The sequence below is a fragment of the Apostichopus japonicus genome, chromosome 2 (assembly GCF_037975245.1).
Source record: "Apostichopus japonicus isolate 1M-3 chromosome 2, ASM3797524v1, whole genome shotgun sequence".
Taxonomy (NCBI): domain Eukaryota; kingdom Metazoa; phylum Echinodermata; class Holothuroidea; order Aspidochirotida; family Stichopodidae; genus Apostichopus; species Apostichopus japonicus.
In genome coordinates, this window is record NC_092562.1 from 124,246 (window position 1) to 142,118 (window position 17,873).

At 37.1% G+C, this 17,873-nt stretch overlaps 1 protein-coding gene across 2 annotated transcripts in view; it reads right to left on the reverse strand.

Annotated features, from left to right (window-relative positions):
* Positions 1-15,896, reverse strand: part of LOC139973145 (nuclear pore complex protein Nup155-like) — a 50,987-nt gene extending 35,091 nt beyond the window's left edge. Inside the window, exons 1-13 of one of the 2 annotated variants that reach the window (XM_071979621.1) lie at positions 15,741-15,896; positions 13,941-14,113; positions 13,145-13,282; positions 12,019-12,115; positions 8,602-8,765; positions 7,739-7,902; positions 6,526-6,625; positions 5,553-5,718; positions 4,942-5,039; positions 3,985-4,149; positions 3,785-3,885; positions 2,150-2,332; positions 908-1,018 (exon numbers count right to left, since the gene is read on the reverse strand). In XM_071979621.1, coding sequence (XP_071835722.1) covers positions 908-1,018; positions 2,150-2,332; positions 3,785-3,885; positions 3,985-4,149; positions 4,942-5,039; positions 5,553-5,718; positions 6,526-6,625; positions 7,739-7,902; positions 8,602-8,765; positions 12,019-12,115; positions 13,145-13,282; positions 13,941-14,097 — 1,644 coding nt within the window. In that variant the 5' untranslated portion in view covers positions 14,098-14,113; positions 15,741-15,896. Of the gene's footprint in view, positions 1-907; positions 1,019-2,149; positions 2,333-3,784; positions 3,886-3,984; positions 4,150-4,941; positions 5,040-5,552; positions 5,719-6,525; positions 6,626-7,738; positions 7,903-8,601; positions 8,766-12,018; positions 12,116-13,144; positions 13,283-13,940; positions 14,114-15,667 lie in introns of both variants that reach the window. The other variant, XM_071979611.1, reaches the window with a different exon arrangement.
* Between the last annotated feature and the right edge of the window lie 1,977 nt (positions 15,897-17,873).

Genomic DNA, 17,873 nt, shown 5'->3' on the forward strand with positions numbered 1-17,873 from the left:
TGTTTCACCAACTTTTTTTCTTGTTTCCTTCCAAATGTTTATATTTTGTGCAATTTTTATGCAATTTCATATTTTGATGTTTTGTGAGACTTGCCACATACACCGACATTGTATTCTGAGAAAACTGATTGGGAATGACAGAAGAATACAAGATCTTCTAATATACGGATGAAACATTTGACACAAAAATGTGATTTTTAAGTTTTTCAGAGATGTTTTCTTGAAATTCCTCAATAGCATGCTTTAACTGCTCAATAGGATGACAAAATTCTTCTCATGAGACATATGTAATTGTCGAAAATGTTCTTACGATACAATCAGCAATTTAATTTGGATATATGTGAGGCAAAAATAGCAATATGTTAAAGCAGCTTCAGTGTTTGATTGCCATCATCCTACTGTAATACTTTCTTCCAATCTCTTTTATGCACTTAATTCCATATGTAGGCATAAAACACGGATGAACGTATATACACACTTACATACACACATATATATATATATATATATATATATATATATATATATATATATATATATATATATATATATATTTATATATATATATATATATATATATATATATATATATATATATTTATATATATATATATATATATATATATATATATCACATTCACACACTTCAGAAATGATGCTTGACAACAATCTAAACAGCGTTTTCTAAGTTTAAGTCTGTCATCCATGTAAAGTGATCAAATTTGCAGATTTGTGGGAAATTAAATATTGATCCATTTCACTTATCCAATCCTTCTTTCCCCTCTTCTTCCCCACCCCCCCTCACACCCCTCACCTAAACCAATCAGGGAATCATGAATCAGGCACTTTTATCATTTCCATTCTTACACAAGGAAAAAAATAAATAAAAATATGTTTTTTGACAAACCTTGTGCAACCTGAAAAAATTCTCCACTTCTCGACAATCAGGACCAGAGTTGTTCAACATGAGTTGACGCAACTGATCCACCGGTCGTAGACGGGTCACCACGTAAGATCCCTGAAATAAATAAACAACAGAATCGTCTCTTAACTTGAAACTTGTCGTTTAGTGAAGGCTTACAATGTCTAATGAATTTGATTTCAGTTTGACATCACCGGTGTTTGGGCGGCTTTAATATGACAAAACATTGACCATAGGTGAGAAGACTCCACAAATGGTCACATAATCATTCAATTAAATATATTATACCTATGAACCAAATCAGATATAAAACTGTTTTAATCTTTCTCTCCCTAGCTCTATGAAGTTTGTTTTTTGCCATCTGTGCAAAATCGTTCAGTGAGTAGTCTCATCGGTACGTTAACATAGTCTGCTTCAGGCCCAACTGTTAAATGCACCATAAAATTATCATATGTAAAGAAGGTTAGGCTAGGTCCACCTGCCAAAATGACTGTGGTAGGTATTGGCTAAGCGTTCACGATTTCGTGTGTAGGACTACGTCAAAACAAATTTCCATTGATATGCGAGTGCATGACAACTTAATTACATTGCAATTGTAACTGCGTTTGGTCTACAGTGGTCAAACTTTTCAAGTTTGCAGTATTACCGTTTGTGATTCCCAGGTTAAACAAAAGTGTCTGTAAAAATAGGTTTAGGCAGATTCCCTGCAATGTCTCTCCCAGGAAGTATTGCATGAGGAGGTAGTTTGCCAGCTGCAATATCATTTTGCACGATCGTCAATGCCACGTTGATATTAAATTATGTGATAGTTGTCTGCTGTAAACTACAGTCACCTTTCTACCTTTGTCCTTCTCCAGTTTATTCCTACCCCCTTCCCTTAATCCTCTCTTTGTCCCTCCACTGTTTAACTCCTACCTCTCCTCTTCCCCTGTTGGTTTCTTTCTTTCTTCTCTCCATCCCTTGTCTACTAATCCCCTTACATCTATCTCTTTGTGTTCACCATGCTCATTAACCTGTCTGTATTATGTGCGTGTTTTTGTCCCTTCTGTTACTGTTACTTGTCATTTAGCCTTTGAAGAAGATCCTGCTAGGATTGAAATGTCAGGCCAACTTACTTTTACACATTCTCCTACACAGGCTCTCTAGTGGATAAGCAGTTTGCTAACAGTTTTATTTTATTTTGTAAACTACAGTTGTATAGCATTTAATATAGAATTTTCCATTTACCTGAGAACTAAGTAATATATATTTCGAAGAGGATTGTGTATGTTGCTCGACGACTGCAGGAGGATTCGGTTCTGGGGCTAGAAGTTGTCTCGTCCCCCTCGAGGTCTCTACTGCGTAGTCTATGGAGGGACGAGCTTTCACTTCGGCTATCACCCAGGTAAAAGTGTCTATAGGATAATTCACCTGCCGATATCAAAACAGGGGATAGAAAATCTCATATGAAAAAGAAAAGGAAACCACAAGCATTGATGTGATTTGGCTACAACTCAAATAGACGTACCTGTCCTAGGAGAAAAAGTTGTAAGAAAATCTGATAACTTGATCTTTTTTACGGGTGGAAATTATAGCTAGTCAGTGTGTAATATCTGACATTGCTTTGAGTCTTGCATGTAAACATCTTTTAGAAAAGGAGAGGTATAATTGAAAAGGAATATTGTGCATGAATGATGCAATGAGTAGGCTACAACTCAAATAGACGTATCTGTCCTAGGAGAAAAAGTTGTAAGAAAATCTGATAACTGATCAGCTTCAAAAATAGATCTGATCTTTTTTAAGGGTGGGAATTATAGCTAGTCAGTGTGTAATATCTGACATTGCATGAGTTTGTGCATGTCAACATCTTTTAGAAAAGGATAGATATAATTGAAAAGGAATATTGTGCATGAATGATGCAATGAGTAGGCTACAACTCAAATAGACGTATCTGTCCTAGGAGAAAAAGTTGTAAGAAAATCTGATAACTGATCAGCTTCAAAAATAGATCTGATCTTTTTTAAGGGTGGGAATTATAGCTAGTCAGTGTGTAATATCTGACATTGCATGAGTTTGTGCATGTCAACATCTTTTAGAAAAGGATAGATATAATTGAAAAGGAATATTGTGCATGAATGATGCAATGAGTAGGCTACAACTCAAATAGACGTATCTGTCCTAGGAGAAAAAGTTGTAAGAAAATCTGATAACTGATCAGCTTCAAAAATAGATCTGATCTTTTTTAAGGGTGGGAATTATAGCTAGTCAGTGTGTAATATCTGACATTGCATGAGTTTGTGCATGTCAACATCTTTTAGAAAAGGATAGATATAATTGAAAAGGAATATTGCGCATGAATGATGCAATAGAGAGAATTTTTTTCAGAAAAATATCTTAATATAAAACAAAGAAAGCAAAAACTTGAGTTTAATTATGTCTCTTTCCATAAAAGACAGATGTCCACCAAGTAACAAAATATGAGACAGCAAATCAGTTTTTTTTAAGCGGCTTTTCACCATATTTAACTGAATATTAAATTCTTATTTATGCTAATATACTAGAACAATGCAATTTAATTGATTGACTTCAAACAATGAAGTAGAAATGAAAGAAAACTGCTGAAAGTTTTGAAAGTTTGCATATGCACGATTATTAAATACTGTGGAACAGAAATTGTTAGGATCAACCTTATTTGATGACTCATTTGCTTTCATTGGATGAAGAAGAAAAAACCTCATAGACAGATGTTTAAGTAATAATTAATATGCAAAAACATTTCTTCAACAACACTGATGGTAAATTTAATGATAAAAGTTGGTGGTCAATAGTTGTAAGAATTTTCAAATTCTGATCGTTTGACAATAGAAAATTAATCATACTTACTTGTGTTTCCATAAGATTAGCTTGAAAGGGGAAAGCATCTGGACTTAAACACCAGAGAGAGAAAGAACCCTCCGCTTGGCCGGTACATAGAAGTGTCGATCCTGTGAAAATAGACGAAGGAATGAGAAATCAAAGACCAGCCGTGGAGGTAAGAATCGTTTAGCTGCATTCAGAATTGAGAATTATCAGTTTTCTTTTACCTTTGCTGTAATGTGCTGCGTGGACCTTTGTGGGTCTCTGTGCCGATGCGTTAGGTGAAAACCCGGGCGGCAGACGGACGTGAACCAACGCCAGGGTGGATGGTCGATGAGCAGACTTGTAGGTAAAGTTGTCAAAATGATTGGTAGAAAAGTAAAGTCTCACGCCTGGTAGCAGAGGGAGAGACGTATTGTTAAATTAACGGTAAAAATACTACTGTACTCAAGATAGGAAAAGCATGGCAGGAATGCAATTTGTTACTTGTTGTAAAAAAACAGATGGGAAAAGGAGGAGAGAGAGTGGGGGGGGGGGGTGAACCTAACCCAGTAAAACAGTGCATTACCAAATATTAATGGCAGATTAATACTCTCTGAGGACCTAAGGCACCATACACTTTACACCCTCACAGCTCACATTGAAAAAGTTTTGGAGGCACAACCTGAAATGGAAAATATTCACCCCCTGCCTCCCCCCTCCCCCAACATTTGGGGCCCTAGTTACTTGCGTCAGCTGCCCGTTGGCTAATCCGACTATCACTGTGGGCCACTGTTATTACACATTTCTCACCTTGTGCACTCATGGGCGATGCTTACATACAAAGTCTGTGGAGTTTAGCTTTTCATCCAAAAAACAATGCACAGTTATACAATAACTAGCCTCAACAGTTGACAGCTTCAGACCAAATTCTTATACGAAAAGTAGGCTAGGTATCTCTGCTATGAAAGTATGTGTTATATTAAGTGTTTGATCAGCTTGTCCTCAACCATACTTATTTTTTCCACTGGTTTTGATGAATAACAAATATTAACCGGTGCTAGTCTTAGTGCTTGAAGGAGGGGGAGTTAGGAGGGAGGGGGAGTTAGTAGGGAGGGGTGTGGGCTGAAACCCCAATATCATATGGCATCATAAATAAGTGAACAATGCAGAAATAATATTCATCTGTGAGTGGTATTACTGACCTGAATGTGTGATGGCTACTAAATGAATGTATCTCGATTCATTGCTCTTTATGGCTGCGATGTGGACGATCTCGTGGAAGTTGGTCCGATCGATTGTCCTACACAGCAATGAAAGAAAAAAAAATAAAGAGAAAGAAGATATACATATCTCTCCCTTTCTCTATACATACAAACATACATGAACCCAGGGATGGACGTAATGAAACAGCCCTGTAGTGATTGTACCTTTCAAACCTGTCCCCATGGCAATGCACTTATTGCAAAGGCTTACAATAACAGACAGATGAGCTTGCTATCCTGAGGTAAAGCTGTAGCTAATTCTCCTCCATTATGCTTCCTCGCACCCTTGATTCTCCTCAAACTTGTCATTTAGCTTGCTTGTTTCTCATTAAGCTTGCTGGATTGCTCCAAATTATAGGCTTGACTTTGAACCCCTGTACTACTAGAGTATAACCCTGTTTGAGTTAACATCAAGCTGACACATGATCCCGGCCAAGTTATTAAATTGATGAAAGTGAATGCAAAGAAAAATATGTCAAGAAGCAAGGAGAGACTACTGAAAGTGTTAACCCAATCAAAACAGAGGATTGATAAGCTGCCTCTGTAAATACCTTGCTGTTTGAATCGCTTGGTGAAGTATGGATGGTTTCGTGAGGTACGCCGCTCTACTCATCGACTGCCCATCGGGGCCGAGGTCGTAAACTTCTAGGGTTCCTTTTTCTGAGCGGGTGTAGATGATATGTCTGGTATCGTCTACGTCCATCTGCACGATGGGATCTATAGAATGGAAAAAATACAAAAGTTTCATTTACAGATACATGTTTTACAAATAATCATGAACTATTAAACACATATTGACATTTGCAGAGAATTTTAGAAATTTGGCAACCTGCATCCATATTAATTTCAATGAAGCACAACCTCAAGCTATCTGATACAGCCTTCAGTTTATACAGATCTACGGAGTAAACAGTACAACACAAGTACTGGGGAATATTTAAAGCCCCCACAGTCCTCCAACACAGATTGAAAGTGCTGTTGCCCTTGGCAACCTGCATCCATGGTAATTTCAATGAAGCACAACCTCAAGCTTTCTGATACAGCCTTCAGTTTATACAGATCTATTGAGTAAACAGCACAAAACACAAGTGCAGGGCAATATTTAAAGCCCCCAGTCTTTCAACACAGACTGGAAATGCTGTTACCCTTGGCAACCTGCATCCATGTTTATGCAACCTGTACGTCCTACACTGTTTTTAGTGTTGGTTTCTTTAGAACTTTTACACTTCCTCACCGACAAATTAGATATACGTTGGAAAAGTCACCTTTTAATGTGAGAGAATTTTGTAGATTCTTAGATCATCACAAGATTACAGTTTCAATGCCTGCCCTCCCCCCACCCTCAACAAAAGTATAATAATCGTAACAGATTACTGAGTTTCTCCTTCTAATCCTCAAATATAATCCAATATGCTATTTTAATGAAAAACTGCCTCAGTGAGCGCAACTTGTAAATTTAAACATCAGAAGGGTAACAGTAAACCTGATGAAACTAAGTTACTAGGGTTACGAAGAAAGGAGTACCTTCTGTTGAAAATGTGAGAAAAGAAGGCACCAGGAAGGACAGAGATCTGCTGGAATGGTTGACTTTCCGACATTTCCGGCTGAACCAGCCATCCCTCGCCTGCAAAACAAATACAACAACTTAACAACATGAAATGTCAGACAAAAAGTTTACATTACTTTCTTGTTTTCTTGTAGAACTAGTGTTGCAGACTTAATTCAATCCACCAGAAAGCCTGGTTTGTCTAGTGATTCCATGCCAAAATTTACTAGGAGAACAACCACAAGTAACACTGCACACAAGATTATGGTCTATTGACCATTATTGAAGGCTCTTGCAGAGCTAAGTCTGTTTCACTCTGGAATCGCACTTGGCTTGGACTCGGGTGGGCCGAACTTAGGCTGGACTCAAGACTTGGAGCAGACTCCAGTCGATTCCACCAGGTTGTTCACATGGTTAAAATTTTTTTTTGATTTGTTTATCAATACTACAACCTATTTTACCACATTCTGATGACATTTTGTGCAACTAATTGCATACTGAGTAATGTTGGTGTGTCAAATTTAGTGCCAAAGCTAAACTTCAGGCAGAGCAACAGATTGCATGTTGTGCACTTAAATTCATAGCAACAACCTGATTATACCATGATTGCCTACTCCAGCATTATGGGACAGAAATAGGTATCTGAAAACATGACAACTGTTTTTATTTTAGGCATAATGAATCTAGTCAGAAAACATTGACGCAAATTTCTTGCACTACTAATGCTGATTCTACATAACAAGTGTGAAGGGTTAATCCAAGTTTTTTAAGAGGTTGTCACTTTTGAAGCCTGGTGACCTCAGTTGACCTTCACCTCCATCAATTTCAATACAGTTCTTATACTGTATAGCAAGGAGATCTACATACCAAGTAAGAACAAGAATAAGTTGTACTTTTTTAGATTATTGTATTAACAAGCATGGGCACACACACATATTTGGGCCACACACACACATGTTTGGGCATTACACACACACATGCTTGGGCATCACACACAAATGCTTGGGCATCACATAAACGCATGCTTGGGCATCACATCCACACATGCTTGGGCATCACATACACACATGCTTGGGCATTGCCTACACAAAATGCTTGGGCATCACATAATATGCAAGGAATAAAAAATCAATTCCCCCTCCCACCGTCCCCTCAACCAACATGTTTAGGAAAAAATGAACAGCTCATCACCTGATAAACAAGTTCGTATAAACATCCATCTTTGGCAGCCATGAAGATCCGTCCATTGTTGGCGGCTTTTATGCTGAGAACGTTAACGTTGTCCGATGGTATCGAGAAGAGTGGATCGGGAAGGAGGTGCATTTCAGAGCCGCCAAAGTCATTGATGTCAACATCTACGAGGAACGAGAAGATTAAGGGGTCACCGAATCGAGCAGGAAACTATACTTAACCATTTGTTTTATTTCTGTCATTTTCATTCATAGTTATTAACACTGTAAAACTTTAAACTGTAGACTAAAACTTTAAATGTACTTGCCATTACTCTTTTATTTTCTTTTGCTTGCTGTTCTACTACAGTTTTTGTTATTTCTCATTTTTTTCTTGGGCATTCCTATCTACAAGTTTCATCATTAAACTTTTCTTTCTTGGAGATCTTCTCTACATATTTATAACTTTATGGTTTGTGTGTGATTCACGACAGTAAGCTTTCTGTCTTCTATTTACAGTATGTAAAACTATTAACTTTCTGCAAATTTGAACACAAAAATACAGGTCAAATGAATTCAAAGACATTGGAGATACGGAATGGCTATTGCATGCAAAGAAACAGGGATTTAGATACTATTGATATGGCTTTATCAATCAAAAAAGAATTTTTGGGCATTGGTCGACATGTTTTTAAAGCCTATAACAAAACATTACTTCAAACTCCAGCCACTCGGCTCATTTTCCACTTGTCTACCCTTGGCATGAACTAAGGAGCCTGTTGGTGCAGGTATAATATATGAAAACAAAACTGATCATTTGGGAACCTACAAGTGATAATTTATCATCGCCATTATGATCAAATCACAAAAAATAGCTGAGGATACCTTCGTGGGGTCTGGTAAAGCTGACACCGAGCAAGATGATCTCAACCGGAGTCGCCAGACAGAGTAAAAACCGGATGTGGTTTTGAAAGATGTTTGGCTTGGGAAGAACCAGTCCCGCACTTATGATGGTGTCGCTGAGACCGTCGAAATACGCCAAGTCAGACCTGAACGAGAAAGAGAGAGAGAGATATGACTTGACTGTATCCATCAATTTACTTACAGTGACACAGTATTGCCCCCATAATACATACTACCACCATACATACTACAACCATCAATTTACTTACAATGACACAGTGTTGCCCCCATAATACATACTACCACCATACATACTACAACCATCAATTTACTTACAGTGACACAGTATTGCCCCCATAATACATACTACCACCATACATACTACAACCATCAATTTACTTACAGTGACACAGTATTGCCCCCATAATACATACTACCACCATACATACTACCACCATCAATTAACTTACAGTGACACAGTATTGCCCCCATAATACATACTACCACCATACATACTACAACCATCAAGTTACTTACAGTGACACAGTATTGCCCCCATAATGCATACTACCACCATACATACTACAACCATCAATTTACTTACAGTGACACAGTATTGCCCCCATAATACATACTACCACCATACATACTACAACCATCAATTTACTTACAGTGACACAGTATTGCCCCCATAATACATACTACCACCATACATACTACAACCATCAATTTACTTACAGTGACACAGTATTGCCCCCATAATACATACTACCACCATACATACTACAACCATCAATTTACTTACAGTGACACAGTATTGCCCCCATAATACATACTACCACCATACATACTACAACCATCAATTTACTTACAGTGACACAGTATTGTCCCCATAATACATACTACCACCATACATACTATAACCATCAAGTTACTTACAGTGACACAGTATTGCCCCCATAATACATACTACCACCATACATACTACAACCATCAAGTTACTTACAGTGACACAGTATTACCCCCATAATACATACTACCACCATACATACTACAACCATCAATTTACTTACAGTGACACAGTATTGCCCCATAATACAAACTACCACCATACATACTACAACCATCAAGTTACTTACAGTGACACAGTATTGCCCCCATACTACATACTACCACCATACATACTACAACCATCAAGTTACTTACAGTGACACAGTATTGCCCCCATAATACATACTACCACCATACATACTACAACCATCAATTTACTTACAATGACACAGTATTGCCCCCATAATACATACTACCACCATACATACTACAACCATCAATTTACTTACAGTGACACAGTATTGCCCCCATAATACATACTACCACCATACATACTACAACCATCAATTTACTTACAGTGACACAGTATTGCCCCAATAATACATACTACCACCATACATACTACAACCATCAATTTACTTACAGTGACACAGTATTGCCCCTATAATACATACTACCACCATACATACTACAACCATCAATTAACTTACAGTGACACAGTATTGCCCCCATAATACATACTACCACCATACATACTACAACCATCAATTTACTTACAGTGACACAGTATTGCCCCAATAATACATACTACCACCATACATACTACAACTGGTCATCAATTTACTTACAGTGACACAGTATTGCCCCAATAATACATACTACCACCATACATACTACAACCATCAATTTACTTACAGTGACACAGTATTGCCCCCATAATACATACTACCACCATACATACTACAACCATCAATTTACTTACAGTGACACAGTATTGCCCCCATAATACATACTACCACCATACATACTACAACCATCAATTTACTTACAGTGACACAGTATTGCCCCCATAATACATACTACCACCATACATACTACAACCATCAATTTACTTACAGTGACACAGTATTGCCCCCATAATACATACTACCACCATACATACTACAACCATCAATTTACTTACAGTGACACAGTATTGCCCCTATAATACATACTACCACCATACATACTACCACCATCAATTAACTTACAGTGACACAGTATTGCCCCCATAATACATACTACCACCATACATACTACAACCATCAATTTACTTACAGTGACACAGTATTGCCCCCATAATACATACTACTACCATACATACTACAACCATCAATTTACTTACAGTGACACAGTATTGCCCCCATAATACATACTACCACCATACATACTACAACCATCAATTTACTTACAGTGACACAGTATTACCCCCATAATACATACTACCACCATACATACTACAACCATCAATTTACTTACAGTGACACAGTATTGCCCCCATAATACATACTACCACCATACATACTACAACCATCAATTTACTTACAGTGACACAGTATTGCCCCTATAATACATACTACCACCATACATACTACAACCATCAATTAACTTACAGTGACACACTATTGCCCCCATAATACATACTACCACCATACATACTACAACCATCAATTTACTTACAGTGACACAGTATTGCCCCCATAATACATACTACTACCATACATACTACAACCATCAATTTACTTACAGTGACACAGTATTGCCCCCATAATACAAATATTATTCTTTATTGAAGCTTCTTGTGCCTAAGAGGAAATGAAATTTATTTGGTAGAATTACCATCCCCAAAACCCAAAAGTAACCAGATTAATATCCTTTGATAGTTGGGAGATGACAACAAAATTACTCAACAAATTAATACCTCAAAAAAGAATGGTTCCTGTCTTTTCCCTTTTCGGTTATGTTTTTGTTATATGTACATTGCACACCATACATGCTACCCCATGCATACTGCAACCATACATACTACCACCATACATACTACCACCATGCATACTAAAATCATACATACTACCACCATACATACTACCACCATACATACTACCACCATACATACTGTACTACCACTATACATACTACCACCATACATACTACTCCATTGACTTTCTTCATTCTTTTATTTATCATTTATTTATCATTCCCAGACTTATCTCACGAGTTGAGCAGAAAGGTACTGTACATGTCAATCTTTATTTATTTTTTTTAAAACATTTTCTCTAATATCTACACAGCAAAACCTGTCCACTGTTCAGCCTATGTAAATCCTAAACTTTTATTCAAAATGATTGCTGGTTTGTCAGCATGGAAACAAAAAAAAATTAGTGTGAATTTTTTTTTCCAGTGTTGTCTCACAGAATATTTACTACATCTGCTTAAAAGAATAACAGAATCTAAAATCGCTAAATTTCATACATTAGCTAACTGCCATGTAGGCAGTTATTGATGTACAAAAGTTCAGTAAGTACTTACCCATCGTCATAGTTCCATAAAAATATATCTGTGTCGATGGTCAGCCAAGCCCTATTTATTTCGGGAAACACTCCCATCATACAGTTGCTTTGCATGTCTGAGAAAAATTCACACGTTAAGGAATAATCTTGATACCAAGGATGTATGACCAAAAATTTGGAATGGGTCCAAATATTTGAATCTTTTCCTTAACTAGGATATCGTCTTACTGAAATCTTGCAAGCAAAGATCTTTGTATTGTAAGTAAAGAACACAAACATGATCCCATAGGAATCCGATGGGACATTCGTTTTGCTCCAAATAAAAGAAGATGAAATTAAACTTGCTGTATTAAGTAATTTTCATGTCTAAGACCTGAACGTCTGCAATGAAAAGGCTGAAAAGATACATGTGACAAGATTGAGACATGATACTTGTAAGCAACAAACCATGTAATATAAGCATGTAACATGTAACATGTAACCATGTAACATGTAACCATGTAACATGTAACCATGTAACATGTAACACAAACCATGTAACACAAACAAACCATGTAATATAAGCACACACTCCAGATCTTCCTAGCATAAGTGAGATTGGCTACTAAATCATCTCCAACAGTAACAATTAAACACAGCACTGTTCAAAAGTGTCAAGTAGTTGTTGTGACATTTTAATGCAACAGAGTACCAATGCTATTTCTGTAGAAGAGTGTCTGATGATGATAGAAGTTAAGGAGCCACCATATCTAGCTGCTTCCAGTGAACTAACTTAAATCTCAAAGTAAGTTTTTAACTAACCCTTGAATGCAACAAACTGACGATGTATTTCTGCTTAATTCTGTGAATAGGCATGATAAGAGATAGGTGAGGTGGTACAGGATAGCCCTGGGCCCAGGGTCAATTATTTGGCCCAGAAATATATGGAGGGATCCCAAGAAAATCTTGGATGGAGGTTAATGTAGTTTACAGTATATAGCAATGTCACTGCTGCCTGACCTCTGGCTCTCTGCTTCTGTCGGTACAAACAAAACTTTACCAGCAGACAGTTCATTGCAAACAGCACAACCTCTTGCATAGACACCCGCGACTCCCTTCATACATGTACGTGTACCAAAAAAACACTTGACTTGAGTAAAGGATACGAGCATACTGTTCGACCAACTCCGGAGGGAGCGGGCTTTGGCGTATCGGTGTCAAGAGAGGCAATTCTGAGAGACCGACAGATGGCGCTGCTAAGGAAGGATAATCCAAATCGGAGGTTCCACTCACAGAGGGCTGAGCTGGTGAGTTCAAGAAAGATAACTTTGATTCTTACAGTAGTGGACCAATTCAAAAACTTAAAAACCTCAAAAGTATTTCGATAACACAGGAGAAAATTGCCATGTGCAGCTCAAATTGAATATTGCTCCAATATTATAGTGTGATGTACATATTGATATACATATAATTAGAAAAATGTATCTTGCAACCGCTGTAGGTAATATTGCTACAGCATTAAAATTGTGTGCACTTCTAAAAATGCTAGGGATTGTCTAAGATAATTGAAAATTTGATTTTCTGCGCAGAATTATTAAAAGTGGAGAGAAGTGCCGAATTTATTTCTATATTTCTCCCCCCCACCCCTCCCCCTCCCTTCCCAATCATCTGTTTCATACTTTTATCATAGACAATTCAAGTTTAAGATGGGTATAAATACACCAGTGGTAGCAGAAAAGGACTGAGGAGGTTGGGCAAGCAATCCACACATGAGCATTATCAAAGGGGGTCATTAGTTTCCGGACCTTTTAGTTTCCTTCCCAAAAAACGTTACTTTCCTCCCCTATGATTCAGGGGAGGAAACTAACGTTTGTAGAGAGGAAATTAACGAAAGTAATGGGAGCCTTTTAAAGAACACAATTTACCAAACTGTAAGTCTAGATATAAAGAGATATTTTATACCTGATGATGCAACTCCTAACAGGTGTGTTAGTTCTGGGTAGCTTCTATCTTTGGACAGAAAGGTATCAAATTTCTCCCCTGCCATTTGTATTAAAGGCTGGTTTACAGCAGGGACTGACTCCATCAGCATTCCGATGGAAGGAGCCACCAGAGCCATCTTCCTAATGGTGTTGCTTTACACAAAGTAACAAAAAGAAATCATGGGCTATTATATTATTGTACAGTGACATGACTGGAATCAGACATTTATTCAGTAGTACACAGCTGCAATATTTAACTTTGATTTCAGTCACAGTGGTGTTCATGATGATCGTGATCACCGTATCTGACGTCATGGTTTTCAAACATTTAAGAAGTCAATCCAAACAGTCTCCAGTTGTATCACATTCACATATCAAATTGATTAACACTCTTGCAGAATCATTTGAGCTTCTGTGATAGCAGACAGACTCTACTGAAACGGCTGAATTACTGTTTGAAACTTTGAAAATATTAAAACATAAAGGATTAACAAATTCACTTTTGCACACTTTGAGCTTTAACAGAATTTATAGAAAATGAAGCTCATTTTTATATAGATGGCAATGCAGAAAAATTCATGTTGTGGTTTTTTCAGGTATGACCTGTACTGCTTAGCACTTTTTAGGTAAGCTTAATCAGTATTGCCACCAAATTACCAATTTATTTTTAAGGTGCTAAAAGTGTTTGAAATTTTTTGTTTTCTTATTTTATGGTGCAGTCTACTACAAAGAGGGGAATGTATCTGAAATTCACTTACAAAACTTCACATGAGTTACAAATATTGTCCTTTGCTTTGATACAAATATAAGAAACTTTCACAAGCACCAAGGCCTAGAAAGAATTCCTTCGAGATATTCCTTTCATTCAAAATAATTGACAAATGGGTTATTGTAAGAAAGTGAAAAGTGTTACTGAACAGTAATGGTATGTGGTCCTAGTTGTTTAAAATTAAAGTACATTATCATCAGACTTCACTTTTGTGAATAAACAATATTAGCTACTGTAGCAATCTTCAAGTAGAGTTTACATTTCGTGGCATTAGTACAACAATAAAGCTCCATAAGTGTATTATTATAGCCTAGGTACAGTGTCATAGTAGGATAGGTCTTTCCACTACATATCTTATATAGGGTTCACAGAACAAGTTTACCCAAAACATCAACAGCCAAAAGTGCCAAAATGAATTGAACATGTTCTCAAGTATGGTCTATTTGTTGTAAATGACATCCAAATTCACTACATAGTACATGTAAAGACAAATAGCCTAAGTAAGGCATAGCCTTACCTTAACATCCCCTTAGTTAGGTTAAGGTTGCTCCATACTTTACCAGTTATGAGTATCAAAATGCTTCAATAACCTGCATGACTGACTATGTCAATGTCTAATAACTTCTACACTAACAAACAAGTGACTTATAATTAAAGTTATCGAGTGGTAAAAACGACAGATATTTCCATAAATTATAAACGATCTGATGTGAATTATAAATGATCTGCAAATGATCTGAGCACAACGTTGAAAACACCTGTATTATGCCGTATTGGGAGTCAAACCATTCAAATGAGACGGACTTGCAGGTGTAACGTGAATACTGTACTACGTAGAGATGCCCAACTAGTCTTGGCTAGGCCTATAAATACTGTACAAATCCTATCGCCTAGCCGGTTTCGCACATTACATACTCTAGTGTGTTATTTGCACGTACCTTTAAATTTCGAACAGAAAGTATACTTATTTAACCTCTCACTAAGACAGAATAATACACTACGGATGCTCACTACTTATTCTGAGAATCGTCACTACTGCAAATTTATGCTTATCTAAAAGATTTGATAAGCTTTCGTGAAACAGTTCAAATTGAATAATGTAGGTCTACATGTCTTCTCCCGCCACTTCCATAACCGGAGAGCACCATGATTAGATTCGTCATGAGGTTATTGTGCGAGGTGCAGATGGAACGCCGAATTTGCAAATATTTCAGAACAAAGCTTTGTTTTAATACCAAATCACGTTTAAAATGATATCGTAGGTGGTAGGTGCAAATTGTCAGTTTTGAACGTCATTAAAATCTCTCATAATTCCTCAAATACTGAAGCGAAAAGCCTCTCATGTCATATGAAGTCAAGCGACTCACTGTTATTTAAAAGGTGTAACGTTCACGAGCACGTAGTTTTCGTGCTCGGTCATCAGCGCATAATTTGACATGGTCTGGACTACGACATGTACTTGCGCTTAAAACCAGTTTAAGGATCATAAATAGCACGTAACAGTGGCGGAGCGTCCATACAGTCAGGGGGGCGGATGCCCCCACCCCCCCCCCCCCCCCCTAACGGACTCAAATGGACTGCTGGCGCCCTTTTCAGCTCTTTACCACAGGCTTATTCGTGATTATTGACTTTTTTATTGCTCTCTCATCTACTTATTGACATTTGTCACATTTTGTTGGTGTAATTTGGCAATGACACCTATTTATTCTTCGTTTAGCAAATTAGCCAGGCCCCGGAAAGGGTCATTTCCGGCGATCTAGGGAGTATCCATACTCAAAAAAATTCTGTACGCTACGCGCCAACCAGTGGTGGCGCTCCGCTTAGAGAGTGTCGAAAGCGCCCCTATACAGACCATTCTCGACCCTCCTGACCAATACCCCTAGCTCTGGCACGTAATACATTGTAATTCTCGACATCTTCCTTCTTTTCTTTTTTATTGTAAATTTCAATATCAATGTAGTTCATTAGCTTCACAACTTCACAGGTCAAGTGTTAATGAAGTAAACGTCGTCTTTTTACTTTAATTTTCAGTTTATCTAAATTACCAATTGAGTTTACGTTACGCTAATTAACCGTTTATTACAACGTGTCTGAGCGATGAATGTAACGTATCGAAATCGAATCCAGCAGATTGACGCTCCTTACGGTATACCTTCAGTTAGTCAAAACCTTTAAAATTGTATTTGGCTTTGAGTACTGGTAATCCTGCGTGGAAGTTCGTCAGTAAAATTTAATTCATTTAACACATTTAATGCAATGCGGATGTAATAAATGAAAACAAACAGATTTGAGATATTAGGAATAGAATTATATCTATATCTATCAGCCCGGTAGGAGATTTGGAACTTAGACTAGTGTACCCTTGGGCAAAATTATTGCGTTACTGTAATGTTTTAACAAATTAAATCAAGGTACAACATGATTTAAACGATCAATATATATATATATATATATATGTGTGTGTGTGTGTGTGTGTGTGTGTGTGTAAGTGTGTGTGTGTGCGTGTGTGTGTGTGTAAATTAACTGGAGTATGGAACATACATTATATATAAACTGCAGTGGGTAAAACACAACATTTGAGAGACCTCAAGAATTATAGTAAGCAGGTATCATATTGTTCTGTACTTTACAAGAGCAAGTGAACAACTGATGTAGAAAAGTAACTTAATGTAAGAAAAAAAGAAACATGGCTATGTATTACTCGAGATGACTCATTTCTAGGCACTGTAGAACAGAACCACAGACTTGGAATAAGCTTAAACACAGACTTAAGGTCATTTCGTTCAATATACTACAATATACATATTACGTACATGCATATATACAAACACCAGCAAAATATCACAATATTTTTCGAGACTAGCAAACTTTGAGACAATAAAAAAAAATAAACGAGAAAAATGGCAGAAGTAAAGTAACTCATTGATATGGAAACAAACCGTTCATGAGCAGTAGTCAATATCACTCATCAAAAACAGAGAGATAAATAACATAATCGGAATATTAAGCCTGCAATGTGACATGCTTTTGATTTCGTACTACACGAATTGGAGTATTTAATTTCATTGTAGGAATCTCATTCCATAGTTGAAAAGCAACAATTATTTAGCAGTAGATAACCTTGTCTAGAACTACGCATATAAT